General features: G+C 37.5%; 3 protein-coding genes and 1 long non-coding RNA gene across 4 annotated transcripts; 3 read left to right on the top strand and 1 right to left on the bottom strand.

The window, feature by feature from the left end:
• Nucleotides 1–1047: 1047 nt before the first annotated feature.
• Nucleotides 1048–8338, top strand: LOC106420101 (wax ester synthase/diacylglycerol acyltransferase 7-like). The gene is made up of 7 exons (XM_013860936.3): nt 1048–1245; nt 1728–2300; nt 2390–2450; nt 2640–2752; nt 2830–3039; nt 3122–3259; nt 8034–8338. Exons 1-7 carry the CDS (start codon nt 1057–1059, stop codon nt 8187–8189), a joined length of 1440 nt encoding a protein of 479 aa, XP_013716390.2. The 5' UTR covers nt 1048–1056; the 3' UTR covers nt 8190–8338.
• A 253-nt stretch (nt 8339–8591) lies between these two features.
• Nucleotides 8592–10479, top strand: LOC106419840 (THUMP domain-containing protein 1). The gene is made up of 7 exons (XM_013860681.3): nt 8592–8748; nt 8836–8955; nt 9071–9499; nt 9601–9740; nt 9831–9951; nt 10035–10175; nt 10250–10479. Exons 1-7 carry the CDS (start codon nt 8695–8697, stop codon nt 10328–10330), a joined length of 1086 nt encoding a protein of 361 aa, XP_013716135.2. The 5' UTR covers nt 8592–8694; the 3' UTR covers nt 10331–10479.
• Nucleotides 10480–10739: 260 nt separating this feature from the next.
• Nucleotides 10740–17797, bottom strand: LOC106420147 (DDT domain-containing protein PTM-like). Its single transcript, XM_013860989.3, has 9 exons — nt 16435–17797; nt 15693–16307; nt 14103–15123; nt 13682–13952; nt 13435–13559; nt 12631–13094; nt 12379–12407; nt 11392–12033; nt 10740–11281 (listed from the first exon to the last, which is right to left on the bottom strand). The coding sequence occupies exons 1-9, from the start codon at nt 17562–17564 to the stop codon at nt 11142–11144; spliced, it is 4437 nt and encodes a 1478-aa protein (XP_013716443.2). The 5' UTR covers nt 17565–17797; the 3' UTR covers nt 10740–11141.
• A 24-nt stretch (nt 17798–17821) lies between these two features.
• LOC106443169 lies at nt 17822–19263 on the top strand. The gene is made up of 2 exons (XR_007329237.1): nt 17822–18952; nt 19069–19263. It is a non-coding gene; the product is annotated as an uncharacterized LOC106443169 (long non-coding RNA).
• Nucleotides 19264–21850: the final 2587 nt, after the last annotated feature.

Here is a 21850-nt window from a genome sequence, read left to right as displayed (position 1 = left end):
CATTAAGATAGTTGCTGAAATCTACAGATAGACATGTTTATAGCATTTTAGACCAAAAAGTATATGTTTATATAAATACATGTCTGCAGAAGTGCAGATTAATACCAAGGGGACCGGTCATAGTTGTTAAACAATGAAAACAGTGTTTAGAAAATGACAAAGATTTTAGAGTGCGCATACAAATCATACATAAGCCATGTAGAATCTAATGTGTGAAATATAATTGTGATCTAACAATTAAATCATGTGAACTATTGTATTATATATGTATGATATTACACAAAATTGAATTAAAACTCTAATATGCAGATTAATAAATTTTATGGAAAACTTTTACTATGTCTTTTTTTTTTTTTTTGAAATACTTGGAAAGAATAACTACATGTGGATTGCACGAATTACTCTGGACCATTCCATAAACTCATGATACCTTAGCTTAATTAAAAACAAACCTTTGATGTATTACAAAGTCGTTCACAACTTACATAATTAGACACCTGAAATCGTTGTCGCTTCGGTAACCAATTTTACTGGTATTTAATTTCCAATTCTAGGTGTGGACAAAAAATCCTTGCCAATTGCAGGCAGAGTTATTGATAGTTCCCCAAATGAAAGAATACTCTTTTCCAACGACACTGGTGGCAGTTTTTAGCAAACCAATGTAGGAGTATTAAATAGATGAACATGTAGATATGTTTGAATGTGCAAAGCAGCAGCGGCGCCATTTTGGGTGACTTTTCGCAACCACGCTCCATATCACCATTTAATAAGATGATAAGACACATGCACATGATCATACTAAATTATGTTTCTCATGGCACAAGTTGACCTTTTGAGTCCAGTGACATACCAAACAGAATTGAATGAAACTATTTTATTGGATGATGTTTCTCGTCAATCAAAGTATTAACATTAAATCTATACTAACATTAAAAAAGTAATCGTATAGTTGTGAGAAAAAAAACAACATTTTTCTTCCCTCCCACCAATTGTACCACTAAAAATTTACGTTCTCCTTAAATAAAACTGAAGACATGAGCAAAGAAACATACATCAATGAGGAAAGAGAGAATGAGAGAGGAGGAAGAGGAGCCCCTCAGCCCGATGGCTCGCGTATTCCAGTCGCGAGGCATAGACTACTGTGCCGTCACCATGATAGGGTTCAAAACCAAGATCAAACCTGGCGTCGTCCTTGATGCCTTGAAGCATAATGTCTACAAGCATCCTCGTTTCTCCAGCAAACTGGTACACACTTATGCATATCTACATATCTTGGAACCAGCGGTCGACGTACAATATAGACACGTTTATTACATAGCCAGCATGGTTATTTTTGAGATTTTGAAGGCCATATATAATTTAGTAAAACTTTAAAATAATTTTTTAAACAATATAGAAGTATGTTTAGTTTATATATTGCTTTATCGGTTTAGATTTCTCGTAGCTTTTCTTGTTGTTCTGTTTGTAATTTTGTAAAAACAAAAAAAATCAAAAATATGAAAACCTTTGACAAAAAAGTATTTTAGAAAAGCCCTATTTAAAGTGGTTCGCTTAAAATTTTCTTACAAGACATCATATATATGTTGAATAAGAAATTGCACCAGGCTTCTAAATAGTTGAAACGGCCATGTTCTTTTAGACTGATATATGCACAGATCGTAGTATCGTACCTAAATTCTATGTAGGATTTAAAAGTGTTTTTTCTACATTTGTCTTAAACGTCACAGTCTAGTGATGGTGCAAAATGGATCGAGACGGAAGTCAATGTAAAAGACCATGTAGTTGTACCATACATAGATCCAGAAGAGATAGGTGAAGATGGGGAAGGCTTCATAGATAACTATACTTCACGTCTAACGATGAATCCTATGGATAGATCAAGACCATTATGGGACATTCACATCCTTAACGTCAAAACCTCAGATGCTGAAGCAGTCGGTGTTGTAAGAACTCATCATACGTTGGGAGATGGAACGTCCATGGTGTCCCTCTTGCTCTCATGCACACATAAAACATCAGACCACAACAGAGTTTCAACTACTATTCCATCGTTGAAACGGCGTGGAAGATACAAAAACAAAGGCTGGTTCTTAAGGTCGATGTTCACCATTGGATCTACAATGACGCTGATTTGGAATACAATTGTGGATATGTTGCTACTTTTTGCTACTTTGTTGTTTTTGAAGGATACAAAAACACATATCAAAGGCGGCGCAGATGTTGGGAGTAATCCAAAGAGGTTTTATCATAGAACTATATCTTTGGATGAGATTAAACTTATAAAGAACGCTATGAATATGGTACGTTACACTTTGTGTTCATAACTATATTTGATTACTCTTTAATTTATTTCAGTGGATCTGTATTTCCTTTTTTCACGTGTTGCTAGACTATCAACGATGTTCTGGTTGGAATTACACAAGCCTCTCTTTCTAGCTACTTGAGCCAACGTATGGTACACTTTAACTTCAATATATATGATGTACTATCAGGATCTATAACAATTAACTTGCCAGAAAATATCCTAAGCGTAACTAGATTGTGATACAAATCTACATCTAATGCATGTACGTATTACATGTATATCTTGTTTCTTGACAAACTTTTTTTTTTTGTAACACTGTTTCTTGACAAACTAGACACTAAGAATGAGGAGGATGGAGCATTGATACCGTATCCGAACAACCTTCCAGGTGGAATACGATTTCGTGCAGGTTGCACGGTAAATCTGAGGTCAGAAAAAGGGTTGAAGGTTAGAGACACACACCTAACATTTTAATCTAATGTATATCATGTACACTTCATATATGTTGTTGTTGTTGTATAAAGCCTTTGGCAGATATGATGGTCAAAGATTCAAAATGCAGATGGGGCAATTACTTCAGCTATATTGTTTTGCCCTTCTCCATCGGTTTACAATCTGATCCATTGGTTTATCTAAAGTTATCCAAATCCATGATGGATCGAAAGAAGCATTCTTATCATGCCCATCTAGCGTATATGATGATTAAAATCTGCCAAAATTTGTTAGGAGCTAAGGTAAAATAAAGTGATCCATTGATCATTAAAAGATTTGTTTTGTAACTGTCATGAAAATATAACACAACTATTGTCACTCTAGGTAGCAGCAAAACTGTTCAATAGAACAGTGATCAACACAACAACAAGTCTTTCGAACGTTATTGGTCCCATGGAAGAAATCAGTTTCGATGGCAATCCAATCACTTACATTGCTACAAGCGGTTACGGACACTCACAAGTATGTAGCTTCTTTACCTCTGTTGGGATAAGCTTGAAAGAAAAGGAAACTTGAGTTAGAAGTTATCCACCTAATCCTACCGAGTTATGGAATATAGGAATACTAGTATGTTTAGGAGTTATCTAGATATACTACCTATTGGGATTAGGAATTATAAATCTCTATATAAGAAGATGCAAGTGTGTTGCATAGCTTATGAGTTTAGAGATTGAGCTTAAGTTTTGAGTGAGTTTCTTGAGCATTAATAAAGAGAGTTATTCTTTATACAATCTTTGAATTCTATATTTGGTATCAGAGCTTAGGAAGAGATGAGTAGTGATATCGTTACCACAACCGTGAAACCTAAAGATGGAGCATCATCCTCTATCAAGTGTCCCATGCTGAATGCAACAAACTATACAGTGTGGGCCATTCGAATGAAGATGGCGCTTAAGGTACACAAAGTGTGGGAGGCGATTGATGAAGAAACAACTACAGGAGAGAAAAACGATCTAGCCATTGCGTTATTATTCCAGTCAATTCCGGAGACACTTATCTTACAAATTGGAGAACTCGATACAGCAAAGAAGGTTTGGGAAGCAATCAGAGCAAGGTACGTTGGTGCGGAAAGAGTAAGAGAAGCCCGTCTCCAAACATTGATGAATGAGTTTGATCGTCTCAAGATGAAAGAGACAGAGACAATAGATGACTTTAGCGGCAAACTAGCAGAGATTTCTTCAAAATCAGCGGCTCTAGGAGTAAGCATGGAATAACCAAAACTTGTTAAAAAGTTTCTGAGTTGTCTTCCACGGAAAAAATATATCCATATTGTAGCTTCACTAGAACAGGTACTGGATCTCAACGACACCAGTTTTGAAGACATTATAGGCCGACTTAAAGTCTATGAAGAGAGGGTACTTGAAGATGAAGAACCGCAAGAAGATACAAGCAAGCTGATGTATTCAAGTTCTGAAACACAACCAACACAACAAAATCGTGATTACAATCAAGGATTTCGGAACAGAGGACGTGGAGGAAGATCGTATTACAGAGGACGTGGTCGAGGACGATATTATGGACCTAGAGATCCATCGCGTGTCACATGTTATCGTTGTGACAAGATAGGTCACTATGCTAGTGATTGCCCTGATCGTTTACTTAAGCTACAGGAAACTCAAGAGAACGAAGGAAGTGACACACAAGATGCAGACGAGTTGATGATGCATGAGGTCGTCTACTTAAACGAGAAGAACTGTCTCCCGGAGAAATATCATAATAACGGGGATAACAAAGACATGTGGTACCTTGATAATGGAGCCAGCAACCATATGACAGGTGATAGAAGGTATTTCTCGGAACTTGATACAACTATCACTGGGAAAGTTAAATTTGGAGATGATTCGCGGATTGACATCAAAGGAAAAGGCACCATATCATTCATAGACATGAAAGGAGAAGCAAGAAAGATGACGGACGTATACTTCATACCTAACCTGAAGAGCAATATCATTAGCCTAGGGCAAGCAACCGAGGCTGGCTGTGATATACGGTTAAGAGATGAATACCTAACTATGCATGACCGTGATGGGAAACTTCTTGTTGAAGCAAATAGAGCTAAGAATCGCTTGTACAAAGTACGAATGGGTCTTAAGACGTCCACCAAACTACACCTAACAGAGACAAGTGAATCAACTCGTTGGCATGCTAGACTGGGGCACGTGAATCACGCAACAATGAAAGCTATGGTAAGAAGAGAACTCGTTACAGGTATACCAAGCATTCATGTTTTAAAGGAAATCTGTTCATCGTGCTTACTTGGAAAGCAAGCAAGACATGCGTTCCCACAAGCAACTAGTTATAGAGCAACAAGAAGGCTCGAACTCTTGCACGGCGACTTATGTGGACCAATAACACCAAACACATTCAGTGGGAACCGGTATGTCTTTGTTGTCATCGACGATCATTCTAGATACATGTGGACTATGTTGCTTAAAAACAAAAATGATGCATTCGAGAAGTTCAAAAGGCTAAAAGGTGTAGTAGAGCAAGAAACAGAGGAGAAGATCATAACTTTCAGGACATATAGAGGTGGAGAGTTTGTGTCATCAGAGTTCAGGTCTTTCTGTGAAACCTCAGGTATTAAAAGACACTTCACAGCCCCATATACTCCACAGCAAAATGGAGTTGTGGAACGTAGGAACAGAACTTTAATGGAGATGGCACGAAGCATATTAAAACACATGCACATGCCGAATTGCTTCTGGGGTGAGGCTGTGCGACATGCAACATACCTGATCAATAGAATAGCTACACGCTCCCTAGATAACAAGACACCATATGAGGTTTATCGTGGAAGGAAACCAAATCTTTCCCACTTACGGATCTTTGGGTGTATTGGCTATGCAAAAACAGAGAAAGCTGGACTTAAGAAGTTGGATGATCGCTCGCGCATGTTAGTTCACTTGGGTACTGAACCAGGCTCCAAAGCTTACCGTATGCTAAACCCTGAGACACAAAAGATAATAGTAAGCAGGGATGTTATTTTTGATGAATCCAAAGGGTGGAACTGGAATGAAACCAGTACAGAAGGCGGTGAAGAGTTTATAGTTTCACTTGGAGATTTTGGCAACCATGGAATCAGCAGAGACGTGCAGAGAGATACAGGAGGTAGTGAGAAAGATAATGTTGAAGATGTTATAACAGAGGAGGAAGAAACGCAAGAAGAAGAAGATACGTCTGAGGTAATAGCTTTAAGAAGAAGTGATAGACAGAGCGTAAAACCCAAGTATCTCGATGACTATGTTAACCTAGAAGATTATGTGTTACTTGCGGAGGAAGAAGGAGAGATGTTACTTCTAAGTCTTAATAGCGAACCAAGAACTTTTGCAGAGGCGTGTGAGCTAAAGGAATGGATCACAGCGTGTGAGGATGAACTCCGTTCTATTGTCAAGAACGAAGTATGGAGCTTAGTACACCTTCCGAGTGGTGTAAAGCCGATTGGATTGAGATGGATATTCAAGATCAAGAGAAATTCTGACGGCTCTATCAACAAGTACAAAGCTCGTCTGGTTGCTAAAGGGTATGTACAACAACACGGAATTGACTTCGAGGAAGTATTTGCACCAGTTGCAAGATTAGAAACTATACGTCTACTCATTAGTGTGGCAGCAACAAATGGATGGGAAGTTCATCATTTGGATGTAAAAACAGCGTTCTTACACGGAGAACTAAACGAGATTGTTTATGTGACACAACCTGAGGGCTTTGAAGTTAAGGGAAGTGAAGGAAAAGTTTACAAACTTCATAAAGCCTTATATGGATTACGGCAAGCACCAAGGGCCTGGAACAACAAATTGAATCAAATTCTTCAAGGTCTAAAGTTCAAGAAGTGTTCTAAAGAGCCAACGGTGTATAGAAGAACCGTAAACAATGAACTCTTAGTGGTTGCAGTGTATGTGGATGACTTATTTGTCACAGGAGCGAACGCAAGGATCATAGGAGAGTTCAAGAAGGAGATGGCTTCAAAATTCGACATGAGTGATCTTGGTCGGTTAACATGCTACCTCGGGATTGAAGTTGAGCAGTATGAAGGAAGAATTACTTTAAACCAACGACGCTATGCGCTTAAGATACTTGAGGATAGTGGCATGAAGAACTGCAACATATCACATATTCCAATGGAGCCAAGAATGAAACTCTCGAGAGCTGATGATGAACTAGACATCGATGCTACAACTTATAGAAGGAACGTTGGATGCCTCAGATATCTTCTACACACGCGACCAGATCTGTCCTTTGCGGTAGGAGTCTTGTCGAGATACATGCACCAACCAAAGGAGTCACACGGTGCTGCGATGAAACATTGTTTGAGATATCTCCAAGGCTCAACATCGTATGGTTTAGTTTTCACCCGTGCAGCACCAGAAATACCAAGACTAGTTGGATATAGTGATAGCAGTCACAATGTGGATCCTGATGATGGAAAAAGTACTACAGGACACATCTTTTATCTTGGTGAAAATTTGATCACATGGTGTTCACAAAAACAGGAAACTGTTGCTTTATCTTCTTGTGAGGCTGAGTTTATGGCAGGGACTGAAGCAGCCAAGCAAGCCATATGGTTACAGGAGCTGTTAAGTGAAGTTACAGAGCAACCTTGCGAGAAGGTGGTCATTAAAATCGACAACCAGTCTGCCATTGCCCTCTCTAAGAACCCAGTTTTTCATGGAAGAAGTAAACACATACATTCAAGGTATCATTTCATAAGAGAGTGTGTAGAGAAAGGTCAAGTGAGTGTGGTGCACGTCTCAGGTGATAAGCAGAAGGCAGATATATTAACCAAGGCGTTGGGAAGGATTAAATTCGTAGAGATGCGCTGTCTTATCGGTATTCAAGATTTGAGTAAAAGAGATTTCAAGCTTAAGGGGGAGAATGTTGGGATAAGCTTGAAAGAAAAGGAAACTTGAGTTAGAAGTTATCCACCTAATCCTACCGAGTTATGGAATATAGGAATACTAGTATGTTTAGGAGTTATCTAGATATACTACCTATTGGGATTAGGAATTATAAATCTCTATATAAGAAGATGCAAGTGTGTTGCATAGCTTATGAGTTTAGAGATTGAGCTTAAGTTTTGAGTGAGTTTCTTGAGCATTAATAAAGAGAGTTATTCTTTATACAATCTTTGAATTCTATAACCTCTTCTTCGTTGCATAAACTAAATAAATTGTACGTATATAGCTAAAATAAATCGTTATTTTTTTCGTCCGACACATGTGTTTCTGTGTGTTGATAGGCATTATTGATGCATTTCATGAGTTATGCTGGGAAGATGACAATCACGTTAGCGGTTGATCCTACAATCATACCTGATCCTCACAAGATATGTGATGATATGGAACAGTCATTGAAAGAGATGAAAGCTGCTCTATGGGAAAGAGGGTTACTCTAATGCTATCGTGAGCCACTAGCACCCATTTTAAATGTTTTTTTTGTAGTACCAACTATATCAATTTAGTCATATTTTTTATTTTCCAACCGTAAAATATTTGAATGATTGTCTGATAAGTGATAATTTAAATAAAAAAAACAATTTATAAACTACGGATCAAAATTATGTAGTACATGCCCTACGTAAATTTCCATTTCTGGATCTGCCATTTCACATACAATAAATACAAAATTTATATACCAGAAGAAAATTAAGATATTAAAAAATTGTTTTTTTTATCAAGATATTAAAAAAGTTTAACTTGTTTTCTTTTAAGAAAAAAATGTTTATGTATTGAAGCCTGAAGAAATACGTTGGGTGAAGATGAACATAGTTGAGATTTTTTACTAATGGGCTAAGACTAAAGGCCCAATAAGACCGCACCGGCATGACCTAAGTTAATGTTTGCTTGTCACTGTGTTTTGTCTGAAACTCAAAAAAAAAACACCTTTCTCCGTCTCCGACGATGACTACCGGCGACCAGAGCAAGAAGAGAAAACAGCGTTATCTCCCTCAAAATGTATTCCTTCTGTATCTCTCTGTATTATCTTCACACACTACGTTCTTCTACGAATCTGCAGCTAATTGGACTTGATCGTTGTTGCAGAGACCAGCGAAGAAGAAGGGAGCTTACCCTTTGAAGCCAGGTGTACAAGGTTTCTTCATCTCGTGCGATGGCGGGCGCGAACACCAAGCTTCTCAGGAAGCTATTAACGTCATAGATTCCGTAAAGTTCATCTCTTTTTCCCCTTTAATTGATTTAATCTCCTACTAACTGTTCATGTTGTGCTCAGTGTCTTTATTTCTTTATTGAAGTGTTTCCTAATTGTAACGTGTTATAGTTTTTTGAGGAGCTAGTGCATGGAACTGGCTTGAAAGTAAACTCTTCTGGGATGCTGGAGAACCCAGTAAACAAAAAGGTTACATTTTCCTATAGCGATGATGAGGATGAAAATGAGGAGGACGGTGAGGGTGATAATGGTGACGAAGAGGGAAACAAAGGGGATGGAGATAAGACTGAATTGAGTGAAGGCGGTAATGATCAAGTGAATGAGAAAGAAGTAGCAAGTGAAGTCAAACAGTTGGCAGAAACTAAGACTGCAAAGGAGGAAGAAGATGAAGTGAACGATCAAAACGGTGTCGAAGAGCCTCCAAGAAAGAAGACGTGTACGGAAGAAGCAAGTGAAACAACAAAAGTAAGGGAAAATACAGAGAAGTCTATTGATAAGCTGATTGATGCTGAACTAAAAGAGCTTGGAGACAAGAGTAAGGTAAGCTACTACTATCTATGAGTTTCTTTAAGTGTATGTTCTTTATCTCTTTGTGGATCATGAGGGTCTTATTATCCATACCACTTTCCACATTATGCCAGAGACGATTTATGAAGTTAGACCCTGGTTGCAACGGTATTGCCTTCATCCAAATGAAAAGGAGAGATGGTGACCCAAGTCCTAAAGATATTGTACAGCATGGATTGACTTCTGCTGCTGCAACTAAAAAGCATATGTCAAGGTTTGATCTTACTCAAATCAACCCCATCATACCAAGAATTCTATAATTTTTATGCCTTTGTTTTGCTAATATTTATGTTGTGACGCTTAGGTTCATCCTAAGACTTGTGCCAATTGAAGTGTCGTGTTATCCTTCAGAGGAAGAGATCTCAAGAGCCATCAAGCCTCTTGTAGAACAGTATTTTCCCGTTGAGACTGATAACCCCCGGAAAGTAATATTACTATTATTAGCACCATTATTGTGTATCCTCTCCTAGATTTCGAAATGCTTATCAGTCTCTCACTATTATTGCAGTTTGCTGTGTTGTATGGAGCGCGTGCAAACACAGGCGTTGATAGGATGAAGATAATAAACACCGTGGCCAAATCTGTACCTGCCCCTCACAAAGTTGATTTGAGCAATCCAGAGATGTCCATCGTGGTTGAAATTGTTAAGGTGAGCAAGGATACGTTTTGATGTCTTTCTGCATCTTATAAACTCAAAACTGGACTTTATGTTGCAATTTGCAGACAGTATGCTTAATTGGGGTGGTGGAGAAGTACAAGGAGCTGGCAAAGTACAATCTCAGGCAGCTCACATCGACCAAGTGACAATCTCATTCTGCTGTGTTTTGTTTCTCAAGAGTCCAAGACTTGGATGCTTCTATGTTTACTGGTAGTGTTATAGATTATTCTGGCTTATAACTTATGAAAATGGTTGAAGTTATTTGTCTGATCAATAATATTTTATCTTTGATGAATCTTGGCCGTCTATCAGCATAGAACATTTTTTGGTATACAGTGCAATAACTTAGATTTTAGTTTGTTGAATGGGTGTCTAAATCAAACAAGATCACAGGTTTCAAAGAAGTAAATTTGAGTTGTTACCACAGCTTATCTGTCGTCAATAATATAGAGAGTTAGAAACATTAGCAAATCCATCTTAAGAAAATCAAGTTAAAGAGGAGTTGAGATGACTGCCACAGCACATTACCAACATGCAGACCAATGATAACGCTAATGGGAGCAAAAGTAAATTGCATATGTGATGAAGACACAAGGGTACAAATTACATTTGGTAAAGCTAACAAGCACCACTACCAATGGATTTTGGTAGAAAATGGATTCAACATATTCTTTACATACAGTCACATGTTTACTAACTCCCTCCAGTCTGAAAAGAAAAAACGAAATCAATGTTAAAATTAACTCTGGTTCTTAAATCTCCTTTTTTGTTCAGTCTAATTCTAAGTCGACCACTTCACTTTAGTACCTACTCATCCAAGTTCCAGTCCCAACAAGCCAAACATAACTTCATACTACCACCAAACATTTTCCTCCTCTGTTTTGGTTCTCTACTCTGATTCTTCTAACTTGATCCCCATCTTAAGAATATTCTACCAGCCTTTAACAAATTCACAGCTTAGGATGGGACAGGGGATGTAGTAGATCTCTCATGTGGACAGGTAGGAGAAGGCTTTTCTCGACATAGATGACACCGGAATCCAATCACCATACTTGAATTCTTCTCGTTAATCCCACATGCATCTCCATGGTACCATTCTAACAAACATTACAGACAAAAAGAGAAAAAATAAGGCTGAGAGAAAAGGAAACCAACTCCTGCAATTTTAATCATGGTGAACGAAAAGAAGGTTAGAAGAAGGATTTACTTTCACAGAGTTCGCAAGCGATGAATGTTGATCCGGATTCAGAGTCCATCGAGCCGCATAAACGACACTGACGTTGAACTTGATCAGAATCCGAGTTCTCCAAAGGTTTAGAACATCCATCTCTCGAGAACTTACTGACGCGTTCATCATCGGGCTTTCTTGATAAGCGAAGTCCATCCAACCAATAGCTGAAGCTCCTTTCTGTTCTCTTATTTCTTACGGGGATCTCTTGTTTTACTTTCTTAGGCCTGCCTCTGCCTCTTTTGGTTTCCAGTTTCCGTTTCTTACTCCCTCCAGGAACTGGACTTTCATCCTGCAGCCGAATAACATGCTTCGGTCTCCTGCCCGAACGTCGCAATGGTTTGTTTGCAACAACCTTTTTACGATTCTTTGACCTAACAGAGATTTTCTCTGCCAGTGACGTTTTTTTAGTCTTCTTTAGCCGAACTGATTTGCGAGCAGGTACGATGACCTTTTTACGTTTTTGCGTCTGAACTCCAATTTTTTTACGGAAACTCCCTGGGGGCCGTCCTCTTCTACGTACGATGGGTTGTTCTTTTGCTAGCACTTCACTTCTGCATGCGAGACAGATGTAGTTGCCTTCTTTATCCGCTTTCCTGATATGCTTTTTGTGAAATAATCCTGAAAATTATATCATAGGTAATGTCAATAACAAGCTCTCACTAAATAAATATTTTCTGAAACATCATGTTAGGAGCCAACTCTTGATTAGGATTGAGTCTAACTACTAACAATTCTATGGTCTTAAGGGGATCACATTGGTTAGTGAACTGGTTAAAGCGGCTGTACCGCAGGTCAAATACATCCAAAAAGTTTAATTATTTCTTGTGTCTACCCCTTTCAATTCAACATAGTTTTGTGGAGTTTGTTTGTGTTATGTAAGGGCTAGGTTCTTGTTACCTACCATAGCTTTTGCAACGAAAAAAAAAAACTCTTTAACAAGAAAAAACAGCAAAAGAGACTCACCTTTGCAGATGTGGCAGCACGCAGCATCACTGTCAATGAAGGAAAACAAACACCATTAAAAGGCAGTTAAGAAAGAACTCAACAAACAAACAAAAAAAAACTAAAATATATGTTTTGTAGATCAAATGCCATGCTATCAGGTTCTACGCAGAGTCCAAGTGACAATCCTTTTCAAGCTTAGTCAAGATAAGATTGCTACGCTAATCAAGACACTGACTTTTGAAAGCAAAAAGGGTTGTGATAAGTACATACCTCAAAAGCACATCTTTCTTACATTGCTCACACAAAGAGGCCTCAGGTCTTTCTGCCCTTTCAAATAGGTATGAGAATCCTTTTCTCTCTGAGGACATTTTCCGTACTCTGTCTATCTCAGAGTGTCTGAAGGAGCCTCCTGGCTTACTAGCTTTACGTACAGTTTTTTTCTCTTCAAATCCTTTCAGAAGATGTAAAGGCACATATGATTCATTCAGCCAGAATTTTTTTCTTTCACTCGAGGATTCTTCAATCATGCGACCATTCTTCAACACAACATCCGGAATATTTCTCCTCTTACCGAAGTCAAGGAGATATTTCACAGTTTCTTCCTCTACGCACTTCCTACGGACAATTGCTTTTTTGAACAGCCTGGCAGATTTTTTGGACTCTTTGTCTGATGCAGGAAGAAGATGACTGTTTTCGATATCATCCCAGTTTATGTAAGAATGGAGTGTCCTCACCTATAAATCACTGAACTGTTAGCTGAAAGTCGTCCAAGGCTCATCCCACAAGTAGAGAGATATTTATCGAGATATGGAACAAGACAAGTGATAAGTGTATAGAACAGTGAAATAAAATGTGGATGACAAACACTGAAATTAAATCTACTTCACCGCAATTTGACAGTTAGAGTAGACAAAAAAAAACTTAAAGATCTCATTTAGTTTGACCATCAACACTCATGCGTAGGGCAAATGGAAACCGAAATTCTTGTCAGAACGTGCATTACCAATAAGCCCTTATTGCTTGTCAATAGCAGCGAAACAAGAATTACATTCAGTTTGCCCAAGTTAATATTACCTGAAAACCGAGCTGCTCTGTAGTCGTAGATGAGTCAACAGCAGCTTCCCAGGCAACACGTCGGCTTCTCTTAGCGGGCTCTGAATTCTCAGGATACAGTATTCCTGGAATATTCATACTTCCACCTGCATAGTGCAGAGCGCATGGAAAATGTAAAATCTAGATGGAAGTGAGAAGAACAAAAGAAAAGTTAAACACAGTAGAAAAACAAACGTGAAACTGAGAACAAATGAGAAAATATATAAACCTTGTCTAGCAGCCTTCGAGACCAAAGAGCGAGGTAAAACCTTCCAGTTGAATAGTTCCCGTGAAATTCGGCCGCCTCTCCACCAGCACATGGCCAGTGCACCATTTTTCTTTGCAGTAGGGTTAACACCCGACTCCAACAATGTCCCCCGCCTTTTAGCAGTCTTTGATGCCGAAGCAATGATATATCTAGAGGAGCCCATTTCTACGGAAGAATCGACATGGTTTAGCCACTGAAGTGAAAGAACACGATGATGCAAATTTGCCTCTAACTGCAGAGGTAGTTCACAAAAAAATTCATTAGTAAACAACAAGTTGGCGCACACCCGGGATTTAATGAAGAAGATTTGACTTTCGCCAAAAAAAAATCATTCAACTTAGAAACATTGCCATTGCAAAATGAAAGCTTGAGAAAAACTTACTTCAACTAATAAATGTCTCAAACTTGATATACTTGATGCGCTCAGAATGTGTTCACGCCAAATTCTGGAGTGCTGTGGATTCAACCATGGACCAACCAAAAGACCTTGCAATCGACTTTCCATGGATAACATCTGGCAAATGATAGCCATAAGATGACTTTTCTTATCAATGGATTGACTGTTAGCATCTTCAGTTTCCGAAGGACTCCGTAAAGCCCCGAGACTCATGTTAAACAAACAATCTGTCTCACTCCCGGCATCCTCAGATTTGCAAGAATGACACCATCCACATTTTTCTTTCCATGCATCTAGGTAGAGGTCTTGGATGTTTCGCCATTGAAATTTAGTGGTCTTCATCAATATAGTCTTCACCTGGGTAGAAGTTATCTCTTCATCAGATCGCATATCATTGGTACGGCTAACTGACTTACGCGCCAGCTCTTCAGAAATTGCTGTAGTCATCTGAGCAAATATGTACTGGTTTCGGTAGCCTGTTTCGCTCTGCACATTCTGTTTAATTCCTTTCCTTGTGTTTATTCTAGCCAAATCATGGGACGATGCATGGATATTCAAATTTGGCTCCTTCATGACGACACCCAATCCATTTTGTACAGTTTCAGCAGAGCCTTCGGAACTCAAACTATGGACATCTAGTCCAGTAGCTGAATTTAATACTTTCCGACGAGTCCTATGACAATGATTATGTGGACCTCCATTGCTAGATGTTTCCTCCAGCCTTTTCTTAACTCCAGACGTTGGCTGTTTTTCTGGAGATGGTAAAGAAGCCTTAGACCCATCAATAGAAGAAATCATTCCTTTGGCTGACTTCTCCAAGCATACGGACATTTGTGAATTCACACCGCTGATGGTCCTTTTCAGCCCAGCAGGGATATTCCAGTGCTTTTTAATTGCATTGATTACGCCAAGATAGAAACTACCGCATGACTTGAGCTGCTCCAATACAAGGATCACATCATTCACATGGTAGTAGTTCACTGAGCCTGGGCCGTCTGTATCGATTCTGCAAATTCATAGTGGACAACATCAGCCAACATATGAATAGATATAGCAGTTCCTACAATCAGCATAGGAAAGAAGTTCCTAGAAGTAGATGATAAGAAACATTCCATATCGTCATACATCGAGGGTAAAAAACATGCAATTCAAAACGAAGGGTAAGAAACTGCATCTAAATAACCAAAAAAAGCCAATTCAAATGTCCAAACATGCAACTCAACTTACTGGAATATTTACAGGAACGACAGTTTTATCATGTTATATGCATATTCTAGTTAATCCTACGTGGTTTAGTTAAGGATACAGCTAGCTAAAATAGGGGTTGTTTTTAAAGCTAAAACCTTCACTTACGAGCTCTGGCATATAATCACATGTGCCTACAGTGCTCGCAAGACATCATCACAAAGTTGTACCACTGAGGTAAGGTAAGACGGCAAAAATTTAAACTATCATTACAAAGGTATATTTATTTACTAAGCAAAAATATCTAGTGGTGACTCTACTAAATTGATTCCACTGAGATCATGCACTAACCCTTCTTAGAACAACAGGATAAAAAAAAAAGAAACTTACACCAATAAGTAGCCACAACTGCTGTAGTATCTTCGGCCATGGGGATCAATATCTATAAACTCTGCTCCTCGAATTTGCTTTTCAGGCTTTAATCCTGGTACAAGCCGATCGAATGCACATTCAGGACAGTACCAGTCACCCTCAGGCAAAAGGTCACTGGCAACACCGACACACTTAGAATGATAGGCAGCCGGACAACCATCACAGCAAAGCAAGTTCCCATCAATTTTGCAAAGACAACAGTAGTCACTGTTCCGGTCAAACGAGAAATCAATGACCTCATCGTTCAAAGAAAGATCATCTGCCAGCTCCGTCATAGTTCGCTTTCTGCGTCTCACTTCTGAACTTGTCTTCCTGTCAGTTTCCATTTCAGACTCAGCTGCAAAAGATCTTTTATCAAGCTCTGATCTCACAACTTCAGCATCGGTCATATCATCACACAAACGGCTAAGTATCTCAATTTTTAGATTCATGGGCTGTCTGAAATACTCATTTCTCAAATAGTTAAATCGAGTTAGATCCACTCCGGGTTTGTCCTCAGACCAAGAAAACAGCAGGTATTCGACCACAAAAAGGGGATAATTAACCACATCTAACGTATCCCAATCAAGACTCCTGCATTTAACACACGCAGGAACACACGATCAGCAGATGAGAACCAAAACCGGAGAAGCTTATATGTCCATAAAACAGTAGTAAAAGTAAAGTATTCATGACTCAAGACAGAAACTATCAACCATACCTCAGGCAAGCAGACGCAGATCGGTCACCTTCATTAACGAGTTGTTTCAAACGTTTTCTTAATAGTTGCAAGACCGAAACATGGATGCTATCAAGTAATAGACTAGGAGACATGCACCTCAGCGCTTCCACAAAATCCTTCAACTCAAAGGGACTCAGAAACAGCAAAGTGCTGAAGGACCTCAGGCACGAGTAAGCAGTGAAGACATTAAGTACGGGAAGACCATCTAAATTCAAAATATGCGAGGATGGAGGTAACTGTGGCTTCGGCGGAAGCACAGACATATCCTCAGGTTTTTCATCAACGATCCAAGCTTTCTCGTCTGTCAGACTACTAACTGACGGAGAAGGTGATACTTCATCAGCTAAGCAAGCTGAAACAGTGCTGCTGACAGGGAATCGAGCTGACAGTCTACGAGCGCTTCTTCTCAACCGAGGCTGACTCGTGAATTCTGGATTCTCCAAGCCTTTTCTTCTTTTCCTCCTACCACTTGTGTATTCATTCGACATTTCAACAGTCTTAGCATCATGCTCCCGCTCAGCTCCATTAGAATTGGGAGTATTGACATCCTGCAGGGAAACACCGTTCTTCTTCTCTATCTCCTCCAGAAGCTGAACGCTGGATACTTCAGCAACATGAACTTCTTTACATTCTCCAGCCTCCTCGAAACCATTTTCAACCTGCATGTTGGTTTCTTGAACTATATCACCTCCATCCTTGCTGTTAACCTCCAGGTTCAAATCAAATCCTCCCTCCCTCTCCAAATCACAGCTCGCATCCATGTTCAGATCAATAAAGCCCCTCTTTTTACCACCACAATCCTCCTCATAATCGATACTCACATCAACCAAACCTAAACCCTCATTCAAATTCAAATCCAACCCCGTAGTGACATCAAACCCCCTATTCAAATCCATACCTAGGGTTTCCACAGGACCACGATTCAAATCAACATTCCCTCTCAAATCCATCACGAGAGCAGCAACCTCAGCTGATTCCAAAACCTCCGTAGCGCCATTCTCGTAAACGATCTCGAAGAATCCAGACGAATCGTCGCGAGATCGAACCGTCCCGGAGCAAAGCCCAACGCCTTCGATCTCTTTCCTAACGACTTTCCCCACCAACTCCATTCGATGTTGTGAGAGCTTTGCTTTCGCTTAACGGAAACGGGGAGCGAATCTATGAACCAACGAAGCGAAGCGAACTCATTGGCTAAAGTATGAAAGGGGATGGCGATAAAGAGGAGAACGCTTATAACGTGCAGGAGAGAGAGAGGGACGGATAGAGATTCTCTCTCTTCTTTTTTTTGTTTCTCTCTCTTCGGGGAAGAAGGAAAGTAGAAAGAGAGAGATCTCTTTACAGAGTAACGCTTATTAACGAATTCTCTGGACTTTAATCTATATTGCCCTACTATCTCCCTTGTTTATTCTATATTGTCCCACTAATAACAAACATTATCTTTTTTATTATATTTAAATCGAAAACATTGGAAAAGACATAAAACCCCTTAATGAATCTAAGAAATTACAAACTCAAATCGGATCATCCACCCAAACCCATACCCAATACGGATCCCATCAATTTAATAATAATAAGTAAATAAGAAAAAGAAATCAAAATCCCTAATCTTTCCAGCTTCTTCTTCACGAGCCTCCTTCTTCATTCTTTTTCTGTCTTTTTCAATTTCTCGCACAACACATTCTCTGTCTCTGATGAACCCTCATTCTAAAAACAGGGACACAGATTTTAAATCAGAATGACGCATGTACGTTGCTGAGTCTGGCACTCGTTGAAAATTAAAACTCAATCGGAGCCTGCGACTCGATTCCGTCGCTTACAAGTTACAAACGCTTAACGCTTAATAAAAATAAGAAGAGAGAGGTCACCACCGAAGCAGTGAAGCCATTGGTGGATCTCGCAGCGGAGAAGGCGATGGTGGTTCTGAGCAGTCATACAACAATCGAGGAGAACAAAAGCTCAGCCGGAAGCTATGACGCGATTCCGCCGCTTACAACGCTCTAGAAGTTGTGCACGCTTCAGCAAAACAAGAAGAGTTGATTCACCACCAGAGGGGTGAATCCGTTGGTAGACTTTTGGGGCAAAGTAGGGGACTGTAGTGGTGAAATGGTAGAGAAGGCGATTTGGAGGCTATGTGGTATGTTTGATATTTGGTTGTTTTCACTTCAGCTGCATTTGCTCAGAATGTGATCTCAATTTAAAATATTTTTCTTCTTTTGTAGGACATTGTTTCAAAAAAGTAATTTCCTTTTCACACAAAGGACATTTTTACCATACTTGGATCGAGTTTGTTTAAGATAGTGTTTGTGAGATATGGTTTAAATCTTTTTGCTAAGCTGTTGGATTATCTTTGCCACTGTTTTTTTTTGGTCAAATCTTTGCCACTGGTTTAGATATCGTTTATGTTCATAAATGTGGCGTCATTCTTGTAAAATGACAGTAACTGAATCCGAGATGCGATCATATGGGTCACTTGCAACGAAGATTTCATATTGGCTGGGTAACTAAATGTCTTCGCTTTATGGTTTGAGCTTGTGTTTCTCATGTTTGTTAGATTTGATTTACTAATTTGGAAAGGATCAACAAAATATCTTCGCATTATTCGCAATGGAATAGGAACAAAGCTGATAAAGAAGTTGACAAAGTATCTGAGGATGAAGAGGAAGAGAAATAAGGATAGAACATAAGGTTCAAAGGCTTGGAATATACTGATTATGTGTTAATTAAGAATTTAAAAGTGTAGTTTACGAATATTGCGTAGGAAAATTTGTTATGTTTGTTGCAAAACTAATTTGGATATTTTGAATGTGACTGAATGTCATATAGAGTGTGATTGGTTATCAACAAGAGTAAAATGATGAAAAAATATGATGGAAATAAGAGGGATAAATAAAAAAAATTGGAGGAAACTTTATCTTCTCATTCATAGTTGAGGTAAGATTTATGGTTAAATGAGATGAAACTATAGAGAAAAAGACTAGGATAGTACCAAACCAAGTTTTTGTTTCTAAACTAACACTCAAAGTCACAAAAATAGGTTTGATTAAAGAGATAAATATACACTTATATCTTTTGGATAGAGTTTAGAGTTAAGCGGGATGGAGTTTTGTAATTAGGGTTTAAAATTTTATAAAATAAAAAATAAATATTAAAAAATTAAAAAAAAAAACAGTTTCAAAAAGTGTTTTTTAATTATAAAAAGAAAATTTGAAAAAACTAATGTTCAGAATAATAAAACTAACTCAGTTATATTTAACTAATTAGCTTCTTCTAATTTAATTAGTACAATAGTATATGTATTTAATTTTCGAACGTTTACAAAAATTAAAAGTAAATACTCGTGCGGACGCAGGGGTCAAGATCTAATATTTCTTTAAAACTCCACGATTTGTTACCCTTAATACATACAACGTAGATATTACATTCCTACAAAAAAATTTATGAAAAAAGCGTACCAAATTACTTTAATAATCACTTTTGAAATCACCAAATGGAGCTCAAAAAAAAAATGTCGAATATTGTTGGAGAATAAAAAAAGGATAGACACGTGTTAAGAGGAGAGAAAGCATCTGAGAGTGGAAATCCTATGATTTTGGTTAATGTATCAGCTTTATGAGAAAAGGGTCCCCACCTGAGATTAAAATAATGAAACAAACTGAGATGGACAAGAGAGACGTGGAGTCCGTATAACATTAAAATAATGAAACAAAATGGGTGAGGAAGAGAGAGGGAAGTGGGGTCCGCGAGTAAGAGAGAGGGATTTGGGGTCCGCTGAATAAATAAAAACTAATATAAAAAGAAAGGGTAATAAGAGAAAGAGAAAAATAGTGGGGTAATGAGAAAAATAGTGGGGTAGTGAGAATAATTTTTTTCGAATTGGGGCATATAAGAATACTTTCCGAATTCTCTGGTCAAAGTGTGTGTGATATGTTTTTATTTTTGGCCTTATTTACCTTTCATTGATAAATCATTTATAATTAAGCTATGATGATTTAAAAATTGCATGATAAAAAAATTTAATTTCTCTTAATTATTTTTCTATTATATTTTATATAGGACAAATTTCAAAAATATATTTTTATTTTTATCACAAAATAGCATCCCAAATTTGTTTTTATAAAATAGTATTTATTAATTAAATAAAATATCAAATTACCTTACATTTTAAAATTTTATTCTAGTTCCACTTATAAATACCAAACCTTAAATTTTAATCATTGAAATTTAAATATAATTATATATATTTATTTTGTACTCCCTCTGTTTTATAAAAATAGACTTTTTAGTATTTTCACACATAATAAAAAACATTAAAATGACATAATAAATGTATATATCGTTTTCTGTAACTTTTAACCAATAATAATTTAATAAAGTCAATTAATTTTCTTGAAATTTATAATTTTTTCATAGAAAACACAAAAAATATATTTTTGTGAAATATTTTTTTTCTTAAAAAATTTATCTTAATGGAACGGAAGGACTATTTTTTAATGAATATTTAGAAGAATTTTAATTTTATAAACCCAATCCCATCCAAACTAGAATAATCATTAAACTATAAATTCAAACGTTTACAAATGATAAATTTCACAAAAAGTTGAATTTTTACTTAGAGCATCTCCAATGTATTACCCCATTTTTTACTCCAAAATGGTGTAACACCAAAATGGAGTAAGGTTTTACTCCAATGTATTACTCCATTTTCTACTCCAAAAATAATATTTCTTAAATAATTTCATTTTTATTTTATTAATAATTGCAAATAAAATCTTATACTTATAAAAATTTACCAATTAACCCCAATTATTTTATGTTTACGATAATAATTAAAATATAAATTATTTGAATTAAATATTTATTATTAAAAAGTACAAGAAATCATTAAAAAAGACAACATATATATAGGTTCAACAATGAGCATTAGAATATTTTTCCCACAAATGATCAACTAATGCATTTCGTAATGAAAAATGAGCTTCTTTATTTTTGATATTCCTAAATCGAGCAAGAAAATTTTGAAATCGGACATTTTCATCTTCTGCAATTTCAATATCTGGAGGTGAAGCTTCTCTTTCAAGTTCAATTGGTGCATCAAGTTCACGCTCATTTTCATCTTCTGCAATTTCATGTTATTGTATCATTTTAAATATTATTTAAGTAAAAAATAGAAACATTAAAGATTCAAAGGATCATTTTATAAATAAAAAAAGTTCAACTCCAAAATGGAGTAATGGGTAAGATTACTCTATAAATGGAGTAACCCTAGCCATTACTCCATTTTTAACTCCAAAATGGAGTGGGGTTGGAGAAGATTTTACTCCATAATGATGTTTGGAGTTGAAAATGGAGTAGGGTTGGAGATGCCGTTAGCAAAAAGAATTGCGTTTGGATTTTG

Source organism: Brassica napus, chromosome A3 (genome assembly GCF_020379485.1).
Source record: "Brassica napus cultivar Da-Ae chromosome A3, Da-Ae, whole genome shotgun sequence".
In the NCBI taxonomy this organism is placed as follows: Eukaryota; Viridiplantae; Streptophyta; class Magnoliopsida; order Brassicales; family Brassicaceae; genus Brassica; species Brassica napus.
Note: the sequence above shows the minus strand (reverse complement) of the source record. Positions and strands in the feature narration are given on the sequence as shown.